The following is a 26,349-nucleotide window of genomic DNA, read 5'->3' as shown; positions in this document are numbered from 1 at the left end:
TGTTGTCGCCAGCGTTGCTGTACAGGTGTTGGTGCTGTTACCGTGTTTTGATGCAAGAAGGAGTTCTAGAACAAAATTGTACCCATCCAACTTTGTTTTTTTCTTCGAAAAAAGTTTTACTAAAACTCCAGAGATAATTATTCCTCATTGAGAAAAGATTGCTTTTAAACGTTTGTTTTTGATGGCATTGAACCAATTTGATGTGTTATCTTATGACACTACTGGTAGTTGCTATGTGTTGGGTCGTCTCACCGACCAAAATCCCTTCTAACATTCATTGGGACATAATGTAAAAACAATAAATCAAAGAATTCTCAGGTGGAAGTTTGACATTTGTCTCATGATAATGACATCTCTTGATAATCTACACCTATCAAAATGGGAAAGTAACAAAATTTTCTAGCTGCATGTTTTATCAAGAGCTTGATATATTATCCTTTGATATGTCAAGAATGTTCTCTTTTTCAAGATTATATCTTTCGTTTCTTTTAGGGAGGGGTGTGATGTTTTATAGTATTGACACTAAATTCCTTGTGTGTTAAGAGATATGGGAGGATTTACTCATATAGCTTTTATAGCAATTATCAATCACTATGAATGGTCATATCATTGATTTTGGTCTATTGACACTTTCTTAGATTATTTTTCAATGGTATAAAAATATATGTTTGTAAAAAAACCATGTTGATTTTAAGTAGAGGATCTTAGGAATATGAATTATTTCCAGAAAGTTTACTGTCGCTGTTTACCTTTGTTAATGTATTTATGTTTAGATATTTCTAGAAAGTAGACAGGTTCTCACAATTTCTTCTTGAATGTACGGTTTGTTTAAGATTATATATGTACTCCATCTTGCCCCAAGCTATTCCTGAACTGCTAATGAGACCTGTTAATAAGAGCATATCAAGAATTGTTAAAGCGCAATATAAGATTCTATCTGGGAAGAGAGAGATTTTGTGTCTTTATCTGGTGGATTTTTTACAAACACTTTGTGTGGAACATGCAAATTTAACATATCACATTCACACACATTGTATGTTTATGTTAATCGTAACTGGAAGGTAGCCCCATTAAATATTAATTTAAACATCCCCCATATTCACTTTATAATGCATTACCTGGTTTCTCCTTTCTGTTTGGTAATTAAAATATTAAGAACTAAGGTACGAAGTAAATACCTTTTCATCCACCCATATCCATTATCTGTTCAATACATCTTTTGAAATTAATTGGAAAAGTCAATGCCTAAACTACCAGACAACATTTACTAATTAGAAGTTCAAATTAAAAAAATGTTATACTTTTGCCACTTTCTATCGATGTCATACATTGTTGTTATAGAACATTACCTTCTGATAAAGAAGAACTATAACAATGGCGACAACCCCGACTACAATCACTCCTATGACAAGCTCCCACTATCGGTCCTGCATCAACTGAGGGAGCTGGTATCCTCAGACGCCGACGGCTTGTCCCCTATCAAATGATAAATAGGATAAATATCAAATCAAAATAACCTCCATAAGTGACGTTTTGACAGAACACTACGGAGAAGGAGATACACCTATACCAAAGATATTTCTAATGTTTTGTTTTGGTTACAGCTTAGTGCGTGCACAACTAGAACTTTGTTTTTCTGGATGCAATCCATTACTTTTAATATCTTTAACTTGAAGTAATATTAGAGTCTCAAATTTTTTCGTGGTGGTAATGGTGAAATTTTTTCATGGTGGTAATGGTGTAAGCATTTTTTGTAACTGAAGAAAAATACGAAATCTTATGTTCCTGTTCCTGTTGTTGATAGAGAATTCATTTGTCAGAGGTGGCGCATCCTTAAATAATGTTAATGTATGTGGAATTTTGAAATAGCATTCATCAGTTTGAAGTTAAACTAATTGTTACTTGTTGCACACAAATCTCCTTGGTAACCATCGTCACATGGTGTTACACAGACACCGGAGTAGATCAGACAACTACTGCAATGTCCACACGTCAAAGTGCAGTTCGTTCCATATAAACCTGCGGCACATTCTGTTAAAAGAAAAGGATAGCTACATGTTAGATATAAATAGACATACTAAGTCCTAAGGTAAGACTCCAATTATCACATATATATAATGTTAATTTTCTTAGTTGTCCGTATGTTGTAGTTTCGTTGTGGTGTAGTGTAGAACTACACAGATTTCTACGCAGAATTGAATGTTAAGTACGTATACGTTTAATGAGTATGCAGTGACACAGTACAAATTTTAAGTACAGCGAGTGACACTTTACATATTACTTTGATAATCGGATATAATTCCTAGTTTATTAAAATCACGATTTCAAGATATTTCAATGGTGACGTGGCTAAATGATCGGGATTCGACCGGGAGACTCTAAGGGAAATACGTTATGACCAACATATAAATATGCACATTAAATACATTTTAATCTTGAAAATTTGAACATTTCTATATTATATCACACACACTCCCCCTTTTTTGAATGAAGCGTATATCCCAATGACTTTAAACAATTCTACCAACATATTTTATTATGTATCAAGTTTGTATAACCAGAAAGTATGCACGGCTCATGGCGATACAGCTTATAGGAGCAATGAATAACTCATTTAGTATAGGTTAGAGAATGTCCGATGTTGACCCGAGATCGCGGTGAGTATATTGCCGTAGTGAACAAGAATATTGCAATATATAGGTAGTGATTGATGAAAGAAGAATATTGCAATATATAGGTATGTTTTGTTTGACTTTGACATCCTGTTGAATAATTATATAAATTTACCTGTACATTCTCCGTTTTGTTGATCACATTCTAAACAGTTAGTATCACATGCCGTCGAACAGTCTATGCCATAGGATCCCTTTACACATCCTACAACACAGATACAAACTCCATGTGGTTATCAGTTCATATATCTATATAGTCTCTCTGTCTAAAGACTATGCTTGTGTTATTAGTATTAATAATGTTTCTACCACAATAGGCGCTGTTATTCAACTCTCAGGGTATCAAATAAACGATGCAGCTGTTGATTAACAATTTGTTTATACCACACGTGGTATAAACTCTGTACGCATTCTGATTGGCTGGCACGATGAACTTTGACCGAACTACGTCTTTCTCAGTGTCGTATCACCTTTTGTCAACGTCATCAATAATCGAGTGACGTCATGCTATGCGGTGATATCGCCGCTTGACACCAAAACTGCTGTTGGATTGCGTACTTATCCTCGTCGTATTTCTATCGGCTAAAATTGGATATTATTATGGTAGAAACAGGTCACACGACTCGTGGTTGTTGGATATGGAATTTATTCCACACTCGTAAGTTATTTTTTAAAAGTTACAAAAGACACTCAAATTTTTAATCGCTAAAGCTCGTGTCTTTTGTAACTTTTAAAAAGGTAACTCACTCGTGTGGAATAAATTCCATATCCAACAACCACTCGAGTGTCTTTGTAATTTAAAAAATAACTCCTCTATTTAATAAACATATAGGCGGTTTGTAACCTTCAACTCTCAGGGTATCAGATAAGTGATGTAGCTGTTGATTAAAAATTTGTTTATACCACACATAGTATAAACCTTATACACAATCTGATTGGCTGACATGGTGAACTTTAACCGAACTCTTTATTTCTCAGTGCAACGTCATCATTTGTCAACGTCATCAATAATCTAGTGACGTCACGCTACGATGTATGTTGTGATCGCCGCCTTACGCCAAGACAACTGCTATTGCAAAGCGTTCAGTATGCGTCGAAAACGTGACTTTTTATGTTAAGTATAATGATCTGTGTAACTCGTTCGTTTTGACGGAAAAGGTTATTAATACTGGTGAGTTTGGTAGAGTAAACTAGTATAAAACGGACTTGAACTTGATCACAATGGCTTGATGATTATTTGGCGGGAAGTAAATGGCACGGTTCTGTCGTGCACATGCTTTATATATACCGACAACGAGTTATATACTGTATATGACCTTGAAAAAAATGTAATAATACGTTAAATGAGAAATATTTAATCATAAAATTGCTCCCAATTCGAAGACTTTTATATGAATGGATTCTTTATCAAATGATTACTTTTGAAAATTAATTAGTGCATTGTTTGCTGATGAAAATATCACATCTTATTTGCATATCTCGGCAAACACACGTTACCTTATCCTCGTCATATTTATATCTGCTACAAACGGATATAGTTGTGGTAGAAACAGGTCACACGACTCGTAGTTTTTGAATATGAAATTTATTCCACACTCGAAAGTTATTTTAGTATAAAGTTACAAAAGACACTCGTGTCTTTTGTAACTTTTAGGAAATAACTCACTTTTGTGGAATAAAACATTGTGTAACATCTATTTAATGCTTCATTTACATACAGTGGAACATATACTTTTATTGTCAAATCACGTTTTCTTATATGGCAAAACGCAAGATTGTTTTGTTATGTTTTAGGACGTATACTTAACAAGTATTATTGAATTTAGTATAAATCAAGACCATTCAGCTTTACATGATTTATGTTACCAATGAAGAACACAGGTGACCCAATACTGTTACTTGTTTTTTTCAAGAACTGAAACAGTATATTCAGGAATGGACAGAAACACGTCTTCATAATTTTTGACTGGACACCAGACCCTACGTTATTGATTAAATATTCTTATCAGAATTGTAATACTTCTAGATTATCTCCCCTAAGTTTAACTCTAGAATCAGAAATCATTGCGACAATAATTATCAAGCCAAATTTTAGTGATGTTTGTAGTACTGTAGTCACTGATGTCCAGTCTATCATAGAATTGTAGACATCAAATACATAGCATCACTTAACAATTGTTGAAATTAATCTACCTTTACAGTGCCCTGTGGTTTGTTCACACAACCTCCTATTACACTTCCCTGGACAGTCCATGTCACATGTTGCTCCGTATTTTCCAGGATTACACTCTAAATATGAAAGAATGCGGTCAATCATAATACACAATGTATTACATGCATATGCATTTGCATACAATATTTTATAAAAAAGATATAATCACATTAACAAAACACTAAAAGCTATTGGGAAAATGCACAGTTTGTATTGCATATTATTTGGAATTACATTAAAGCTAACGATTTACATGCTCACCTAAGCAATCAGAACAGAATTGGTAAATTGAAGATTTCTAGTCTGATTTGTGATGCATCAATGAGTGGTCTATAATTAAATAAATTTACGAAAGTTGTGAAGAAAATTAAAACAGACTTGCTCACCAACACATTGTCCGTCATCCTTATGGCAGTGTCTGTCCTTGCAATGTTGAGAACAATTCCTTTCACATTTATCGCCATATCTCTGAGCAACGCAATCTAATAAAATTATTAAACAACAGACTTACTATGAATGAATACGTGTAAGATTATATACATTCAGTAGCTTGATTTATTTATTCTTTTAACATTAGAACGAATATACGTAACCGGCCTATTCTTGTGAGTCTTGTGAGCCACAATATTACAGCTTTTATGGCTAATTGGGTTTATTTCCCTCATTATCATGCTAATATTATTGGAATATTTTGTCAATATCAAAACTTAGCCAGAAATATATTGTTTAGGTAATGGTTTAATGTTTCTATAACACAAGAAAGTTAAAATCGCCTAGAGTCTTAGAACTCTCCTGGGTTGTACAATGCACGATAGTAACGGTAATAAATTGAAGTGGAATTAAAACTAGAGAAAGTTTTTTTGAGCTAATACATGTTATTACTGCGAGACAGTAGGAGCGAAATTTGATAGTTTTCATATGGTTTTCAAATCATTTGTCATAATAATTACTAGAATAACTGTAAGTTTGTTGTACAATGTGGTACGAAAGTGAGCCACATGTATCATAGAAGTCCTTGATATGACGTCAACGTCAGATATCATTAGCATCCCTTGCTGTTCAAAATAATTATATCAGAATTTGTTAAAGAACGTTAATATACAGTAGCGAAGATCTATGTCATTAACAGGAGAAATCACCAGATGAATGTTATTATTGTGTTTAGACCAAACTAAATGCTAACAGTATATAATAGAAGTCATAGAATGTCAGCATTATTTCATTGATTATAGGGATCACAATGTACAACTAAATAGGGAGGACTATGCTCGCTTCGACTTTCGGCAGTAACACATAGATAAACAAAATAGAAGGAGGAAAAAGATACCGCTTACTATAGGAATTATTATAATAGATAAAATGAATATTCACCCAAGCAGTGTCCGTCGTTCCTTCCACACGTTGTGCCGTTGCAATTTTCTGGGCAGCTTATGTCACATTTTTCACCGTATTGTTCAGAAACGCAATCTGGTATATGAATACGCGGTATTAAATATCGTGTTATTTGTTAGTTTAGTTCATCAATGTCATTACCAAGTTTTCGTTATATTTCATAAAAGGCAACGATATGTCATTAAAAATATCAGAACAGGGTTTCTTCCTACGACTGAACTTTGGTAACTGAATAAAATTTTGTTTTATCCATGAATATAAAACGCTTTATCTGTCATCATGATTCACCTAGATTTTGTTTTTTAGTCTGATGATAACTTGTCGATAAACTATAAACATATATATGCAATTAAAGGTGAAATCGACAAACTTGAAACTAATATTCTTTGTTAAATAAAAAATAATTGACTCTTGTTATCAAACTTAAAACTTAATTGATACATCGTAAACCGACGAATATGATAAGAGATAGTAAATTTTGTCGTGTATCTTGGTATACAATTAAAGTATGGGGTTTTATGGATGTAACATGGTTGTCCGAGACTTGCCTATTTCGCGAGACGGAGCCGAGAGAAACAGACAAGCTCGGGGGAAAACAGAAACTTGCTTTATCCCTCATCCCAATACTTTGACTGTTTGATCAGCATACCGGTGCACACAAAATTTGACGACAATATTAATTTGTCTTAGTGGCTATTAGATTCTACCACTATGTATTATTCTTGAAATATATGTTGTTGAAATTCCAAGAAGTTAACCACAGGTAGCCTATTACAACTGTGCGTATATAAGTATACATGTACTACATGTTTTGTCCAGTGACCTAATAACATTAACAAACTTTTCACTTGCAAGATAAACATGACGACAAGATCGGTAACAGTTAATGATCGAAACTAACGTCGTTTGGTTAAGCCATCGCATATGGCGAGATTGGAAACTAGCTCTGCTTAATTTTCACATCGCCTGGCAACTAATGGCGTGATTGGGAAAAAGTTCCGCCCACCTCAAAGCTGATTGGTTCGACGGATAAACCAAAGTGAGGATGTGCGCTAGCTTCTAGGGGTCTGTAAGTTCGAAAGACAAGCACACACTTGAGTGAATATAGTGTACATAAAGTAGAAGTATAATAACAGTTGTTATGACATGTTATTCCATCAAAATGTGACGTCTCTATCACCATAACGACATCTTTTACATTTTCACGGAACCCCATATCTTCATTTTTATTAGCTCAAGTTAGATACCTACATTATGAATAATTGTTCGCCGCGAAATAATTATGTTAAGATTTGTATTCTAATATTGTTGATATATCGTCTCTTCTGATTGGATTATTTTTATGATGTAATCCGCGTTAGATTCATAGAAGTTCTTACAGATGCTCCACCGCCGACAGACCATAAATGATACTCATCATTTGAACAACAATTGGTGTTTAATCGTGTATATATATGTCTGATTAACACAAAAAAAATACAAAATAATTTATTTTGCTTTTGGTGCATGCGCAGTCAGAACTTCATTCTATATAGAACATAGTGGTACGGAATTTTTTCGGGATGCAATTAATTATTTCTAATATTTTTTTCTTAAAATGAAATTAGAAGCTCAAACTTTCCAATGGTGGTAATGGTGTAAAGTATGTAACTTTTGTAACTGTAGAAAAATACCAAATCGTCTGATCCTGTTTTTGTTTGTGGAAAAATACCATTTGTCAGCGGTGGAGCATCTTTAACGTTGTTGTGGTGACGTCGAAACCGGTAAATTAACGTTACACGGCTTTCATATTGTAAGATACCGGTCGCGACGGAGTCCTATGTCTTTAACAGTGTAAACGACCTAAATTATAGAAAATATGATGTAATCGAAACATAGAAGAAATGATTCAAATATACAACTGATTTCACAGTGTCAACAATTTTCAGTCAGTTGTTCAAAATAGCCTTATCGGGGGATCGGCTGACAAACTTGACACGCTACAGCAGATCCCGATCACGACTGAATTATAAAACTTTTATACAAAACTAGCCGATAGTTCTATATTTTTACCTTATTCAGAAAACACATTGTTAATCACAAAAATACTCATTCGAAAACATCGTCCAACTGGAATTTTGTGATCTAGGCCAATCGATCGTAGAGAGAAACTTCAAAATAATTTCGGCCGTTTTCGTGATGTTGGAGACAAATATTACAAGATTTGTCACTGACGGGCGTCATGAAAAGACCTCAAATGCATTGGTACATAATCGATTCGGAAATTCTGGCATAAAATGCTGCACTTTTCATACCACATACAACATCGCTTGATCATGTGATTAGCTGTGAAAACTTGAAGTGGGAGAAGCTTTGCAATATTAGAATGTATTGAGTGATCTGATTGGCTGATAAGAAAGAAGCGGTTGATTTTATTCATTCTATTTTGTTTATAGCTTTCCGTCGAATAAAATAAACAAATGTGACTATGCTTATAATTTGGGTATGTTTGCAATCAAAGCAATTAACATGATATACGGTTAGCATCTTGCAATATATCTTAATTGGTACTCAACTTGAAAAGTTAAATCATCCTGGCTGTCGCAAATAATACTTTTATTATAAGATGAATATCAAATATCATTAATATATCAAATAACAAGGAACTTGATACTTTATCAATAAGTTAAATTCCTTTTTTAATCCAATACATGGTGTGTAACGACAAGGAATTTATGTTATAAACAACGTATATCAGGGTATTTTTGTAACAGCAAATGTAAGGTAATGAAGTGTAAAATAATTACTGAAGCAATTTACCTGCACAGCGTCCGGAAGTCCGGTCACACAGCATTGCATTACAATTCGAAGAGCAGCTGTTTTCACACATTACACCGTATGTTCCAGAAACACAATCTGAAAAGTAAAGCATATATCTGTAAAATAAATATATGTGGTCAAGTAACAAACCACCGAGGCGCAGATGTAGCATTTGTTAACAGTTAATAACCCGAATGTACACGACAGAGAAATATCGAACACCTCATTGCAATACTTTATTGGCTAGTAAAAAATGATTTCAAATGCATTAGAAAACAAAAGAAAAAAGATTGTAATGTCTAATAAGCTAAGAAAAACCGAAATGTGGAAGTTCATTTAAATGCACAATTGAAATTTCGAATTAGTGATATAGGATGAATAACAAATGAGAAAAATGTATTTTACCAGAACAGCGTCCGTTGTCCCTTTCACACAGTTTTCCTGTGCAATTGTTTGAGCAGCCCTTGTCACATGTATCACCGTACCGGCCTGTGATACAGTCTGAAATAGCGATGTCAATGTGTATAGAATAACTTGCATACACGAATTCAACTACATTATACAAATCGTTAAGGGTCAACTTCACAAAATGAGATACTTGTCACATATATATTTGCTCATACATAAAAAAAGTATGCATTAGCATTTGTCATTTGCCATTTATGTCAATATTGTTGCCCTTCAACATCTTTAAACAAACGTTGTTAGCCAAATGTACGTTTTATACCGCATACTACATCGTATAATCAGCAAAGCGATCAGCTTTAAAACTTTAGTGGGAGGAGCTTTGCAATATTAGAATGTAAGGGACGGTCTGACTAGCTGATAGGAACGAAGCGGACGATTTCAAATTTATTGATAGATAATGATTGTTGGAACTGTTTAAGTGAAAATACGGCATGGTGCATCACTGCATCCTAGATAATTTAAGAATGTGGATAGAATGTCATTTTTATGAATCTTCCGGAAATTAGGTTATGAATTTTAGTTTTAACACGAGACGAAATTATATCCCCTGACTACAAAATGTGTGTCCTTGTGTACAGTATTTTGAGATATAAGGAACATATTAAATCAAATACTAGAACTGTTTTGCAGTAATAGCGCTTTTGTAAAACGCAAATAACAATTTTGATATTTCTTGTTCTATGCATATTTTCCGGTGCAAAATGGTATTTCGCTTTCTGTCGAATAAATAAAAAAATGTGACTATGCTTATAATTTGGTGTGTTTGCAATCAAAGCAATTAACATGATATACGGTTAGCATCTTGCAAAATATCTTAATTGGTACTCAACTTGAAAAGTTAAATCATCCTGGCTGTCGCAAATAATACTTTTATTTTAAGATGAATATCAAATATCATTTATATATCAAATAACAAGGAACTTGATACTTTATCAATAAGTTTAATTCCTTTTTTAATCCAATACATGGTGTGTAACAACAAGGAATTTATGTTATAAACAACGTATATCAGGGTATTTTTGTAACAGCAAATGTAAGGTAATAAGTGTAAAATAATTACTGAAGCATTTACCTGCACAGCGTCCGGAAGTCCGGTCACACAGCATTGCATTACAATTCGAAGAGCAGCTGTTTTCACACATTACACCGTATGTTCCAGAAACACAATCTGAAAAGTAAAGCATATATCTGTAAAATAAATATATGTGGTCAAGTAACAAACCACGAGGCGCAGATGTAGCATTTGTTAACAGTTAATAACCCGATGTACACGACAGAGAAATATCGAACACCTCATTGGAATACTTTATTGGCTAGTAAAAAATGATTTCAAATGCATTAGAAAACAAAAGAAAAAAGATTGTAATGTCTAATAAGCTAAGAAAACCGAAATGTGGAAGTTCATTTAAATGCACAGGAAATTTCGAATTAGTGATATAGGATGAATAACAAATGAGAAAAATGTATTTTACCAGAACAGCGTCCGTTGTCCCTTTCACACAGTTTCCCTGTGCAATTGTTTGAGCAGCCCTTGTCACATGTATCACCGTACCGGCCTGTGATACAGTCTGAAATAGCGATGTCAATGTGTATAGAATAACTTACATACACGAATTCAATTACATTATGCAAATCGTTAAGGGTCAACTTCACAAAATGAGATACTTGTCACATATATTTGCTCATACATAAAAAAATGTATGCATTAGCATTTGTCATTTGCCATTTATGTCAATATTGTTGCCCTTCAACATCTTTAAACAAACGTTGTTAGCCAAATGTACGTTTTTATACCGCATACTACATCGTATAATCAGCAAAGCGATCAGCTTTAAAAACTTTAGTGGGAGGAGCTTTGCAATATTAGAATATAAGGGGCGGTCTGACTAGCTGATAGGAAACGAAGCGGACGATTTCAAATTTATTGATAGATAATGATTGTTGGAACTGTTTAAGTGAAAATTACGGCATGGTGCATCACTGCATCCTAGATAATTTAAGAATGTGGATAGAATGTCATTTTTATGAATCTTCTGGAAATTAGGTAATGAATTTTAGTTTTAAACGAGACGAAATTATATCCCCTGACTACAAAATGTGTGTCCTTGCGTACAGTATTTTGAGATATAAGGAACATATTAAATCAAATACTAGAACTGTTTTGCAGTAATAGCGCTTTTGTAAAACGCAAATAACAATTTTGATATTTCTTGTTCTATGCATATTTTCCGGTGCGAAATGGTATTTCGCTTTCCGTCGAATAAAAATAAACAAATGTGACTATGCTTATAATTTGGGTATGTTTGCAATCAAAGCAATTAACATGATATACGGTTAACATCTTGCAAAATATCTTAATTGGTACTCAACTTGAAAAGTTAAATCATCCTGGCTGTCGCAAATAATACTTTTATTATAAGATGAATATCAAATATCATTTATATATATAAATAACAATGAAACTTGATACTTTATTAATAAGTTTCATTCCTTTTCTAATCCAATACATGGTGTGTAACAACAAGGAATTTATGTTATTAACAACGTTTATCAGGGTATTTTTGTAACAACAAATGTAAGGTAATAATGTGTAAAATAATTACTGAAGCCATTTACCTGAACAGCGTCCAGAAGTCCGGTCACACAGCATTGCATTACAATTCGAAGAGCAGCTGTTTTCACATATTGGACCGTATGTTCCAGAAACACAATCTGAAAAGTAAAGCATATATCTGTAAAATAAATATATGTGGTCAAGTAACAAACCATCGAGGCGCAGATGTAGCATTTGTTAACAGTTAATAACCCGATGTCGACGACAGAGAAATATCGAACACCTCATTGGAATACTTTATCGGCTAGTAAAAATGATTTCAAATGCATTAGAAAACAAAAGAAAAAAGATTGTAATGTCTAATAAGCTAAGAAAACCAAAATGTGGAAGTTCATTTAAATGCACAGGAAATTTCGAATTAGTGATATAGGATGAATAACAAATGAGAAAAATGTATTTTACCAGAACAGCGTCCGTTGTCCCTTTCACACAGTTTCCCTGTGCAATTGTTTGAGCAGCCCTTGTCACATGTATCACCGTACCGGCCTGTGATACAGTCTGAAATAGCGATGTCAATGTGTATAGAATAACTTACATAGACGAATTCAATTACATTATGCAAATCGTTAAGGGGCAACTTCACAAAATGAGATACGTGTCACATATATTTGCTCATACATAAAAAATGTATGCATTAGCATTTGTCATTTGCCATTTATGTCAATATTGTTGCCCTTCAACATCTTTAAACAAACGTTGTTAGCCAAATGTACGTTTTATACCGCATACTACATCGTATAATCAGCAATGCGATCAGCTTTAAAACTTTATTGGGAGGAGCTTTGCAATATTAGAATATAAGGGACGGTCTGACTAGCTGATAGGAAAGAAGCGGACGATTTCAAATTTATTGATAGATAATGATTGTTGGAAATGTTTAAGTGAAAATACGGCATGGTGCATCACTGCATCCTAGATAATTTAAGAATGTGGATAGAATATTATTTTTTTATGAATCTTCTGGAAATTAGGTAATGAATTTTAGTTTTAACACGAGACGAAATTATATCCCCTGACTACAAAATGTGTGTCCTTGCGTACAGTATTTTGAGATATAAGGAACATATTAAATCAAATACTAGAACTGTTTTGCAGTAATAGCGCTTTTGTAAAACGCAAATAACAATTTTGATATTTCTTGTTCTATGCATATTTTCCGGTGCGAAGTGGTATTTCGCTTTCCGTCGAATAAAATAAACAAATGTGACTATGCTTATAATTTGGGTATGTTTGCAATCAAAGCAATTAACATAATATACGGTTAGCATCTTGCAAAATATCTTAATTGGTACTCAACTTGAAAAGTTAAATCATCCTGGCTGTCGCAAATAATACTTTTATTATAAGATGAATATCATGTATCATTTATATATCAAATAACATGAAACTTGATACTTTATTAATAAGTTTCATTCCTTTTTTAATCCAATACATGGTGTGTAACTAACAACAAGGAATTTAAGTTATTAACAACGTATATCAGGGTATTTTTGTAACAGCAAATGTAAGGTAATGAAGTGTGAAATAATTACTGAAGCCATTTACCTGCACAGCGTCCGGAAGTCCGATCACACAGCATTGCATTACAATTCGAAGAGCAGCTGTTTTCACACATTACACCGTATGTTCCAGAAACACAATCTGAAAAGTAAAGCATATATCTAAAATAAATATATGTGGTCAAGTAACAAACCACCGAGGCGCAGATGTAGCATTTGTTAACAGTTAATAATCCGATGTGCACGACAGAGAAATATCGAACACCTCATTGGAATACTTTATTGGCTAGTAAACAATGATTTAAAATGCATTAGAAAACAAAATAAAAAGGATTGTAATGTCCAATAGGCTAAGAAAAACAAAATGTGGAAGTTCATTTAAATACACATGCAATTTCGAATTAGTGATATAGGATAAATATCAAATGAGAAAATTGTGTTTTACCCGAACAGTGTCCGTTGTCCCTTTCACAAACATTTCCTTTGCAATTGTTTGAACAGATCCGGTCACATGTATCACCGTACCGGCCTGTGATGCAGTCTGAAATAGCGATGTCAATGTGTATAGAATAACTAAAAATGTATGCATTAGAATTTGTCATTTGTCATTTATGCAAATATGGTTGCCTTACCACAACCAACTTCGATAAACCCTTGGCGACTCTCACCAAAAAACCGAAGTTCTGCATTGCGCCTCTTTAAATTCTCGTATTTGCGTAATAAGCAACCAATGACAATGCTTCAATCATTGCATGGCATCGCTCTTGCAAAAGAATGTTGTATATGATTGATTCAAAATATTATGTATTAACATTTTGTTGATATAATTGAGGCTTACCGCAACTAATCAGACGGTGAAAGCAGAAACTTTAGGTTTTATGTGAGATTTACCAAAGGTTTCGGGGAAAGTATCGTACTAAACACATTTGGTAAGGACAGTTTGTACCGATCTCTGTAGAATGCCGTGACTAGTACTAACAGAACCGTCCCCATTTCTAATTTTGGGTTCTTATCGCCATCCATCGACAATGTTACCGATTAAAGTTTATTTAAATCAAATATTCGGTGGTTTTTTTTTTATTTTTTTTTTTTTTTTTTGTATTTCTTTGATAAGAGTTATAATATATATCAAAAACATGTTTCCATTTGACATGGTTAACGTTTGAACAAACTAGATAATAATCATCGATTAGAGGCAAACGATTTCAGGGGGTCATTTGAGGATGGAAGGGCGACGGGAGCCATTTTATGGAATTATTCCGTCGGCCCTCCCGGTGAAGTATAATCAAAATATTGAAATATTAATTTAATCACTTTTAAAATGATTGATAACTATCGATTAGGATGACACCTTAAAGTTTATTTATGAGACAGAACTGGCAATTACTGAAGGGGGCATAAACCTAAAAAAACAAGATTTCGTTAAAAATCATTTACCTGTACATCTTCCGAAGTTTCGTTCACATAACAATTCCTTGCAATTCATAGAACAGCTCTTTTCACATTTATTACCGTATGTTCCAGAAAGACAGCCTACATTGGAAAGTATAAGGTTGTTGACACCTAATCTATAAACCTCTCGTATTTAATATACATGTATATCACTTCGGGAGATTTAAATCAATACTGACGCACATTGATATTTCATTAAAATTTACTCAGCCGTATCGTACATTTTTGATACTTTGCTTTTATAGAACGCAATTTTGAAAAAAAATTGGTATGAATATCATATATTTTAAATTTCTAAATAAATTACACAAATATAGAAAATTTGTTGTGTACAGCCACGAAATATTATTGTTAAACAGTCGTATGATTCTAATATATCCGATTACACGACAGGTGATATTCAAATAAGCATATACAATTAATTTGGCATATTTTTTTAACTTATTGGTTAACATGGTCTTACATACATACATCTTTATCATGGTGACTGCGATGTGATATCACAAACCGTCAGATGATTAGGACTAGTCAACAAGGGTATCATGAGCTTTTCTAACATCCATGTGCATCACCCAAAACCTTATACACGAAAAAATGAGCTATACATATCCACTTGACAAACCGTTGCTAGGCTATTGTCTTTATTACGTTAGAATCCACAAGAAACTTTTATTAAGAAAATAATAGTCGCTATCTAATTATCATGGAGAAGCTAAGCCTAATAAACTGCTATTTACCGAAGCAATTTCCAGTTGTCCGATCACACGATGTTTCGCTGCAACTCTGTGGACACTTCAGGTTACACATATCACCATACCATGTTGGATTACAGACTGAAATATTGATTACGATATAAGTGATATTACTTACTTATCATTGTCAGAACAAAAGTGTTAAACATATTTTAGTATAAGAACGGATGTATGTGTCTACAATGGCTGGCGTCACTATTAGCGAAACTTGAGTGATGTTGTCTTTTGTAATGTGCATCATTTCCCGTGGACGATGTCATGACTTGAACTCATCATTTATAACCCTTTCGGAAAATACCATACAAGCCAATCACGCTCTCATAATAGACTTACAGTCAAGGTACGATTTAAAGAAAACTTTATTGCATATATTGAACTGTTTGAAAGGCGACTCGAAAAAAAAATTATCCTACGATATTGTTTTTGAGACACAAAATAACACATGTAGATAAAAAAGGACTGTGCATTCCGTTCAAATCAAGTAATATGTATTACTCTATTTGCGTTAAAAATATAGACAACAATAGCCATGTAATTTCTACTCATAATCAGAATTTTCTTTTTTTTTAAATTAGTTATTTTATAATTTTAAAATATATCCTTCATTGGTAAAGATTCCCCCCAAACAATACCCCAATGGTTTAGTATTTTAAGGTAACCCCATTTCCTTTTACTTTTTCGTAGCTCATCTGCAAACAGCTAAAAGAAAATAAAACATAAATTCGTCATTATTGATTTAATAGTTGGTTGAATAATTATTGGTTATATTAGCATTAGAGGTCATTTTAGGATATTAATCCTTATATGGGTGTTTGCTTATGTTGTTTAGCCACTGTTGTCTTCCATATTAAGTCAGAAATCTTCACACCTCAATAGTTTTATAAACTGACAACGGTCAATATAATTAAGCAGAAGCAAATTGTACCACTCCATTGACTACAAATGAACTGGTTGGATAGAAGAAAATAATTAGAAGCCCCTTTTGACAGTTGCAAAAGCTAGCTTCAAAGCCAAAATAAGGCGTCGGCAAGGAGATAATAGAAAGAATAAAGTTATTTGGAAAAAAAGACAAGAGAAAGGATTCCAAATTGAATAGCTAGATACCACTATTGATGGGAATAACAGATATAATTCTATACTTGCCTACCCCCTCCCCTATCCTACCCATTCCGTTGGAACATCTAGCAAATCTATCGTAGGTAGCAAATAAAATGAATCGTCTCGAATTTACTTTGTACTCGTATTATCATTAGTTATTTATGTTATAGATTAAGTTTGATTAAATCAAATCAGTGCTATGGCAATTGAGGAGGATGACACCATTATTCGTGAGAAAAAAAGCAAAATAACACGAGGACATCAAACTAAATGTAACAAGATAATTGCGAATGTACTAGAAACTAATATATACACTGTCCTCCAAAAGTTCTGTTTCACATGCAGTTTTACAAATATACATTAAGTAATTAAGTAATTAATAACAGAAATATATAAACTTTTTTAATACACATCAATATCAATATACATTTTTCAACTTATTTATTTTCTCTAACTCAATAATTGTCTGTTCGAGATTTTTCGAGATAAATTGCCAGCAAATTTTAACATATGACACAGAACTATTGGAGGGCAGAGTACATGATTCGAATGTCCATTCCATATACAAATATATGAAATAAAGTTACAACGAATAAACGAAAATTAGTACGAACGTATACAAACCAAAAAAACAACCTATATTTCGAAGGATTTCAAATGATAAAATGCCACTGAACAATTTCACCAACAAGGAACTAAGGTTATCCATATCAGTAAACTTCGGAACCTTTTAGCAAGCCACAGGCCTAATTATAGATATTTATGCATTCGATAACTTAACAGAAAGTCGTTTGGAGATTTTAGGTGTTTTGAGCCCTATGATTTGTTTTTAAAGTAAACATCCTTCAGGTGAAGAAACTTGGTAGTCTTTCATATCCGCATTCTACATGTGCGACAACAGGTATCTAGGCCTTTCAGAACTTCACGTCAAGAAGATTGCTTGGGGTTTTTGGCTACTATGTCAATGAATGAAGATCATGGTTATTTATGTAGACAAAACTGGCAACTCTTCTTATCTCCGCATAGTATAGGTCCAATATCAAAACTCTTAAAATAGGCATTTAAGAGCTTAAAAATAAATCTTTTAAGATTTTAGAATATTTAGCCCCAAGCTTCTTATTTATAAATTTTTAGCCATTTATCTCAGCAAGCTACATGACCGGTATCCAGGCCTTCCGAAACTTTAGAAAACCTTTAAAGAGTTTTTTCTAACTAGTTTGTACTTTTGAACTTTAGCCCTTATTTTCAACCAGAATTTGACATTTTGCAGAAACTTAAGCATGTATTCTTCTGAGGTTTCAGTCCCATTGAAGTCTCGTTTCGACAAAGATCAAATAAGTTATGAGATTTTCAAATATATTTTATCAATATCTGTAGCAAGTTGCTAGATGCAAATTTTGTCAAAAAATTACATTTCTATTTTCAGTAGATTTTTTTATACAGGGATTTTAAGAAATGGCCCATTTGGCGGCCATTTTGAAATTGTGTCTTTTTCCTCTTTGAGTAGAGCCATAGTTTAACCATTTTTTACTGAAATTGTGTTTACTTAAATCATCACTGCACCAGCATTTTTAGCTGTATCGAGCTAATTTTTGCTGTTAATCTTTACCAGGTTCGTGGTTATTAAAATTTTGAACATTATTGCGTGAAGTGATACGCTTTTGTCACTTTATTTTTACATTTAATGGTAATTTGAGCACTTTTATTTTTTACTCTAAAATACTGAAAAAATAACACATATTCAAATGGGGCAAAAAAGTAAGCACACTGACTCCCCCTTTTTCTGCCTAATTTAGAAAGAACACCCCATTCTCTATTGTTATGCAAAATATTAACACAACTGTTTCTGTAAAGGGTTAAATTTGGCAAAAATGCCTGAAAATGGTGTATTTTGTAGCTCAAAATTAAGGGGTAGGGGTAGCATATGTTGTTATTCTGAGAAAAATATGAGTCTTATTAATAAAAACTTGTATATTTTTAAAGAAGACTACAGGAAAATAAATTCTTCAAACTTCCATACATATCAAACATCTCATTAGGAAATTATGGCTTTAAACTCTTGTGTATATGGTCAAAACGGCAAAAATCCCAAAAAAATCTAAGATTTTGTCAACTTGGTATCTTTGAGTGACAATAGCTCAAAAGTAAGCACACCGACATATGTTTTTTTCTTCCATTTTCTTGTATGGTATGAACTCCTATTTCCAGTTTAATACAAGAAAATTTTGACTTCTCAGAGGTGTACATCCTTAAATATATTGCAAAAAAAGCAAATTTGTTCTCAAAACCTACCGTCACGTAATTGTTAACTGTTGTCAAGCCATGACGTCCCAATCAAAATTTCAACCAATGAAAAGCACTTGATTATTTCTTTAAAGCCATTTACCTGTACATCGCCCGGTGTCCTGGGCACACGCCATTCCATTACAGTTCATAGAGCAGGTGTTTTCGCATTCATGACCGTATGTTCCAGATACACAGCCTAATATTTATTAAACACAATGTTACTGATGTAAATTATAACATCGAAACAAAGACATCAAATGAAACAAGTTGATGACATTTATAAAGTTTTACAATTGAGATATATCATTTCCTTAGGTTTAGGGAGATGAATGAAATCAATACTAACACAATAAAAATATGAATACTGTAACAACAACTTAAACTCAAATATATAATACAAATATGTATTACTATGTGTAAGTTAACAGCGACATAATATAGAATACTAACGTTTGTGTGGTGAAGACAAATCAACACCAGTCTCGCTGAGTGTTATAACATTCTTGTTAACGAGCAGAAACCTTACAGAGGGGTTGAACTATACATGTTCACTTAAAACACTTATAACATTGGTATACCAATAATATGTTTAAGAACAAAATAGTTTTTAGAAGCATGTTCATCTTCCTTCATTATAACACATTTCTGTGTCAAAGTTGATGGCATCATTAACAATGAACACCATAGTTTTGACGCGTGTATCGGTGAGTTAATGCAGTTGACTAATTTATGTTACAACGACGTTTCCCTATACCCGTTATGTAATTAATGAGTTTACATTATCTTTCCCATCAGTGTTTCATAATGTTCTGTCTGAGTAAATAGGGTGATAAGTGTCAGTTTGGAGTAATAATGTATAGATAATACAATACACGATGTTCCACTGCAAGTTTGTGAGCATTTCTGGTTACACATATCACTATACCATCCTAAAATACAATCTGAAACATTGATTTTAATATATATGATTTCACTTACGTTACTGTCGCGTCATTGATATACTACCAAACGTGATAAACATACCTGTCGGATCAGAAAGGATATATACGTGTACTGTACTTGCAAGGAATATAGATCTAGTACACCTTAAGAGAAATTACTGGTTTAATTTCAATTATACATTATTGCCCAGTAGAGGCAGTCAGCAATGGGTGTGGTTTGGTCTATAATTGACTAGATAAAGGCCAATCTCGTATCATTAAATATGCTCCACCGCTGACATAGTAAATACGATACACATTTTAACCGATGTTTCATCGTGTATATATATGTCTAGTTAACACAAAAAAAACCAATAAGTTATCTCATAATCCGCCTAATATCAAGTTATTTCGCCCGTGTATTATTTTTGCATATTATTTTACTAGTGTACTACGACCTGGAGCAATTATCATTGGCTGAAATTTCGGTGTGACGTCAAGACAGGAATAACAAATGACGTCAGAAAAAAAATAACGTGACTTCGGGATCTCGAGGATGTCTTTGGGGAAACAGTAAATGGGGTTAAAGTATTGAAATGGCAATATTAAATTACGAAAAGCGATAGATATTCCTCTGAAGGAAAGGGTCAGTTATTCATATAACAGGAATAAAATAACTGGAATATAAATGCACAAATTTTAGCAATATCAGTATTTGATAAAGTCATTTACCTGTACAGCGTCCGGTGTACCGGTCACACATCACCCCAACACAATTCATAGAACAACTGCTTTCACATTTGTTACCCCACCTTCCAGGAAAGCAGTCTAAAATTGGATACACAAAATCAACATCTTTAATGTTACTGAACGAGAGTCTGGTCTGTTCGTGTACCCTCAGAACGTCAAACTTAAAAATCATGTCTCCCCATGCGGAGTCCCTCGCATGTTTGGGAAACGTTGTCGTCAGTGTAACGGAACTCTCCAAGGTATTTTGATAAGAAAAAATGGATTGCAGACGAAGCTTGCTTTTAAGCGAGGAAATAAGTAATATTCTTATGATGAAAGACACAGATAACCACAATAAACTCGATGCAATGTTTATGTGATGTAACATGCTAAAGTGTGTTGATTTTCGCTGTAAGATATGGTAGGTCTAACCTCTGATTTAACAATAACTGTAGCGTTAGCCCGACAGACAATATTAGCTTATGTTAGACTTGTATTGTGGTCTGAAAAAAAACAACTTCATGAAGACATGACGATTTTTTTCTCACATACCTCGATATTTTATTTCAACAGCAAATACGTGATCTTTACATGAAAATCTCGTTTTATTTGCATTGCGAGTCGCGCTGTTTGCATTCTTTACAGATGTAAAACGAACTTATTTAGAATTAACCATGAAAAAAAATAATTTCATCAACGCAGTGACGTCACAAAGTTGTATTGCATGGGTAGCCATGCAAGCCTCGGGTTTTACGACATTGTTTGACCCTCGGGTAGAATACCCCTATCGTTATCCTATAGTATTGTACAATTGTACTCACAGAAACAATCGCCGGTCGTCGCGTTACAGTTGCCACCATTACAGTTCCCAGAACACGCGCTGTTACAGTTACCGTCACCGTAAGTTCCAACTGGACACCCTGTGAACAATCATGTCGTGTTAATTGGTGACTCCAGGCACAGATACAATTTAGAAGTGGTGAGGTAAAGCAAATTTAAGTAAGATGCCCCAGGAGTTAAATCATAACGCGAGGACAGCGTTATTGTCATATCAACTCATGTTCACATGATATCCACACACTGTGCTGTGTTTGAATTGCACTAAATAAAACTACGGTAACCTACATTTAATTTTTATCTTGCGAAATAGTTGAGTGGAGTTGGCAATGATGTCTGGGACTGTGGGACTCAATAAATGTTACATAAAATTTCGTTCTGGTTCCGGTCTGTTTCTACTATATCAATTCCTCTAAACATACGTTTCTGGGTGGCCTCGTAACTTAATAATTCGTTCTAATGTAATGGCATTATATTCAAATTATATAGCAAGTCATATATGTATATTTCAGTTTATTAGTTTCATAAACTTTTGCTTTGGAAATCTGTACTCACCCCACACCTGTACCTCGCACAATTCCAGAACAGCGTAATTATCATACCAGGGATACCGTTTGGTGTCGTTTCTATAGTTGTACACAGTCACGTACCGACCTACATACGGACACTGATGTGTTATAATCAACTGTACAGAGGCATTGGTACTACTCTTGTCCTCGTAACACAGAATACGATCAGGCGGTATGTCAGTGGTATTGGATACGTATAGGTGGTATCCGGCAAATCTAGCTCCGTATCCAGCTGGAGAAGGAAAAGCAATATGACGTCCGCATTTTATTCGTTGTGGTCATATTATTTTTGTATATCATCAAAATTATAATTTTACAGTACTGTATCATTCATAGTGTAACCATTCTATTATAATACTTTTACACCATTTCAGTTATAATTATGTAATTAATTAATAATTAATCTGTTCTGAAGCTTTGTATATTTTTTTCAGAATACCACATACATGAAAGGTGCATACAAACTATTCTCTCTTCAAGATTTACTTTTAAGATTCTGGAAATAGCAATTTGAATCGCCTATTCAAAGGTAACCAGATCAAATGTGATATTGCAAGATATTTTTCTTTTGAACGAAGTAAGAGTAAGGATATTTATTTAATTGGAACGAAAGGTTGATATTAACTGATCGTTGAAATAAATAGTTAATAATGCAGATTATGTCTGCCTACCACATTGTAGATATATAGTGGATGGAATCGAACTTGATTCTGTAAGTGACAAACATGGGTAGGTATGGGTCCAGATCTGTCGCGTTTTGTGTATGATTATTTGTCATTACAAAATATTTAAAAGAAAAGTAAGACTTGTACTTAAATATCAATGAATATTAAGGTTCGAAACATATTTGTAAGAGTTGTGTTTTGCCAGTAGTTGTGTTAGATATGTGGGGATTATCTGTTTCTCGAGCGGATGTCATCTGCGATTTGCTGCTGAATAAACTGACCTCTGTAGTATATCGATATGCTGTTGATGGTTGTTGGTTGTGATAAATCCACTTGCCACCAGACTGTCTTTGGACCTGTAGCATTGGTATGGGTACAACAGTTGGCACCAATATCCGTTTTCACGCATCCATCCACGACCTTACTGGCTACCCATGTATGGTGAGTTCCACTACTCTGGTTCGCCGGCTTGTTTATGGCCATATTACCTACACACAAACCAATCAATCGTGTCATTTAACGGCAATTTCATAATAATCATTAGCACATAATGGAGTCGCATTGGCCCCGCGTGAAAGATAATAACACAGGAAAGAAAAGATGTCCCGATAAATATTGCAACAAATCATTTACCCTCTTACTCACGAGTTTAAATTCCATGCGTGATAATTTCCAGATACTGACTGCTTTTCCGTGTTGGGTACTCCGGCTTTTCGCCATAATATAAACCTGGCACATTATATAATGGCCGTGGCTGTTGATAGGATGCTAAACTAGCAATTCAAAATACTCCGTTAATATTGCAGACCTTACTATTTTATGTTAATGAAAGAATCACTTGATTCATAGGTCATGCCACACATTACATAATTGAATTAAATAATATTTATATTCAATATCGTTCATTTATGATTAATATGCTACATTTCTATTATATATTATTTGCATTCGTATTAAATATTTTTAACATTTGTGTCTAATATTTTCCATTTGTATTATAAAACTCATTGTATTCAACAAATTGTATATATATACTTAAAATTGTTAATTGTATTCTGTATGTTATAATATGCAGATATTCACCTATCAGATTGGCGTGTACGAACATAGATACACGATGTTCGATTGAATAAAACACGGACAACAACGTGGACATTGAAACTAAATATAGCCTAGTTATAAAATTGTAAGTGATGTGATTAACTAGTGACTTACAGTAAATAAAACGAAGTTTGTTGAAACGAATATATGTGTGTAAAAAACTGAAGTATATTACCCTACGGCAGAACTAGATCAAATAACAGTGCGGCCATTCGTAAAAAGCATTTTTCGCAATACTATTTATACCAAACTCTTTGCGTTAGTTCATTTCATGTTTGTACAAACATTTTTCTTACAAGTTCTGTTTACTACAAGTTTGCATTTCTACAGATCGATTTGTGGAATCCTTTTTAGATCTATTAATTCAATGTGCTACTAACTGCCGGTGTCATTAAAGTACCTGCCAGGTTTTATTGGAAGAGAAATGACGGAAAAAATCATCGATCAGCGGTCAATACATGACAACGGCCTCACATAGGTTTTGCACTCGCATCCCGATGGCGGTTACATGTCGGGAGATATTAACTACTCGGCCATCCCACCATCTCCCCAAAATATATATGACTAAATAAAAATATAACAATAAAATTGTTTGTTCATTTGTTTTTAGAAATCTGATCACTTTTATAATGGATTATATTCTTATCTATGTTGTAATTTGTAATACATTTTACTTCAACTCTGATGGATTGTATTGACGTACATCTGCTATATCCCGAAAAACGTAAAAACAGAAAATATATGTATAACAATGAAATGGTTGTTCATTAATTTTCTATAAATCTGATTACATTTGTAATGGAATGCAATGCTAGATATGTTGTGATTTATATTTACCTAAACACAAATAGATTTCATGCGTTTACACCTCGACTCTGATGGATTGTATTGACATATCTGCTATATCTCAATGAATTTATAAAGGACATGCTTCACTAATTAATAATTCTTAGTCTATCAACGCGAAATACGATATTCGTTCGTTGACCCAATTATAAATAACGAAGATCAGTTTTTGAATACTCTTAATTTCACTCAATTAATGGTTGGTTTTTCCATAAATGTGCATAAGTGTACGGAGACGGGAGTGATCATATGACGTAGTAACATCCACTTATAATATGTTAAGGGTAATACCAGTTATATATATTTAATTTACTGTAAGTTAAAAGACAGAATTTTATATAGCATATTAAATTTTGATGAACTGATAAATTCAACATTAGCATTAAATTGATTATTTAGTGTTACTGTCAAATCTCCATTAAAGGAAATTCATTTAAAAGATGCATTTTCTTAACTGTAAAATAATTCCATCAACTCCTCAGTGGTTATGTATTGCATTTGTTTATCGTGCGTGACTCTGGTATGGGTACAACGTATATGTTGTACCTGCTTAATCATATTAATCATATTAATCTCAACGGTAGCTATCAAAATACTTAACAATGTTGTGAAATTTGTAAATATTTCGTGTTATATGTTTCATAAAGAATGTGGAACAATACATTTATGTCATATTTTGCTTCATGATCATTGTCTCTATAAGCTCTCTACGCAAACTTATAACTGTACTTTAAATATGGACGTAAATGCAGTAATCAGATATTAGGCTTTAATTAAGTAGTTTATCAACACATTGGTTATTTCTTATTAAGATATTCCACTTCCTTATCATAAGTACTTACTTTCAGGTCTAATTGTCCTTAATATAGAGAACATCATCATGATAAAAATCACAGATTTTCCGAACCAAATGATTGCTGTCCCCATTTCGTGTAATACAGGGACAAAACATCGACAAGGAAGTTAGATCGAATTAGTTTGGAATTTGATACGGTAAGCAAAACAATGGTTTAAATATATCCCCGGTTTGCGTAAAACGGGGACACTACCTTGTACTTTAAAACATCACGGTCTAATGGTCGCAATTATAATGTTTTCATGCGGACCTTAATTTATCAAACATACTATGTGTAAATGGCTACCAATATTAGAGCACTCTGGTATTTAATTATAACTACATGTTGTTGGCGGTGGTAGGTAAATATACCTTATGCATTTCACATTGTGCAAGCTATATGATCATTTTGATAAATCATAATGTATCATACTCACGTTTATGATACAAAATAAATGCGTTATTGATAGCATTATTTTTCTTTAATTTTTAAATGCAAAAAAATGGCATTTTTACCACCATAGCCCTCGATAAATGTATCAGCGACTTTTTCTATTTTATAGCCACCGACAATCGACAAAATGTTTGAAAATATACAGTAAT

The 26,349-nt window shown here is 33.3% G+C and overlaps 1 protein-coding gene across 1 annotated transcript; it reads right to left on the bottom strand.

The window, feature by feature from the left end:
• Positions 1-1,694: 1,694 nt before the first annotated feature.
• LOC138324665 (cell death abnormality protein 1-like) lies at positions 1,695-25,874 on the bottom strand. Its single transcript, XM_069269701.1, has 21 exons — positions 25,754-25,874; positions 23,246-23,452; positions 22,286-22,531; positions 21,715-21,813; positions 20,897-20,992; positions 19,345-19,440; positions 15,846-15,941; positions 15,094-15,189; positions 14,102-14,197; positions 13,703-13,798; positions 12,560-12,655; positions 12,160-12,255; positions 11,016-11,111; positions 10,616-10,711; positions 9,481-9,576; positions 9,076-9,171; positions 6,256-6,351; positions 5,271-5,366; positions 4,866-4,961; positions 2,788-2,877; positions 1,695-2,031 (listed from the first exon to the last, which is right to left on the bottom strand). The coding sequence occupies exons 1-21, from the start codon at positions 25,836-25,838 to the stop codon at positions 1,892-1,894; spliced, it is 2,307 nt and encodes a 768-aa protein (XP_069125802.1). The 5' UTR covers positions 25,839-25,874; the 3' UTR covers positions 1,695-1,891.
• Positions 25,875-26,349: the final 475 nt, after the last annotated feature.

This window comes from Argopecten irradians, chromosome 6 (genome assembly GCF_041381155.1).
Source record: "Argopecten irradians isolate NY chromosome 6, Ai_NY, whole genome shotgun sequence".
Lineage (NCBI taxonomy): Eukaryota > Metazoa > Mollusca > Bivalvia > Pectinida > Pectinidae > Argopecten > Argopecten irradians.
Note: the sequence above shows the minus strand (reverse complement) of the source record. Positions and strands in the feature narration are given on the sequence as shown.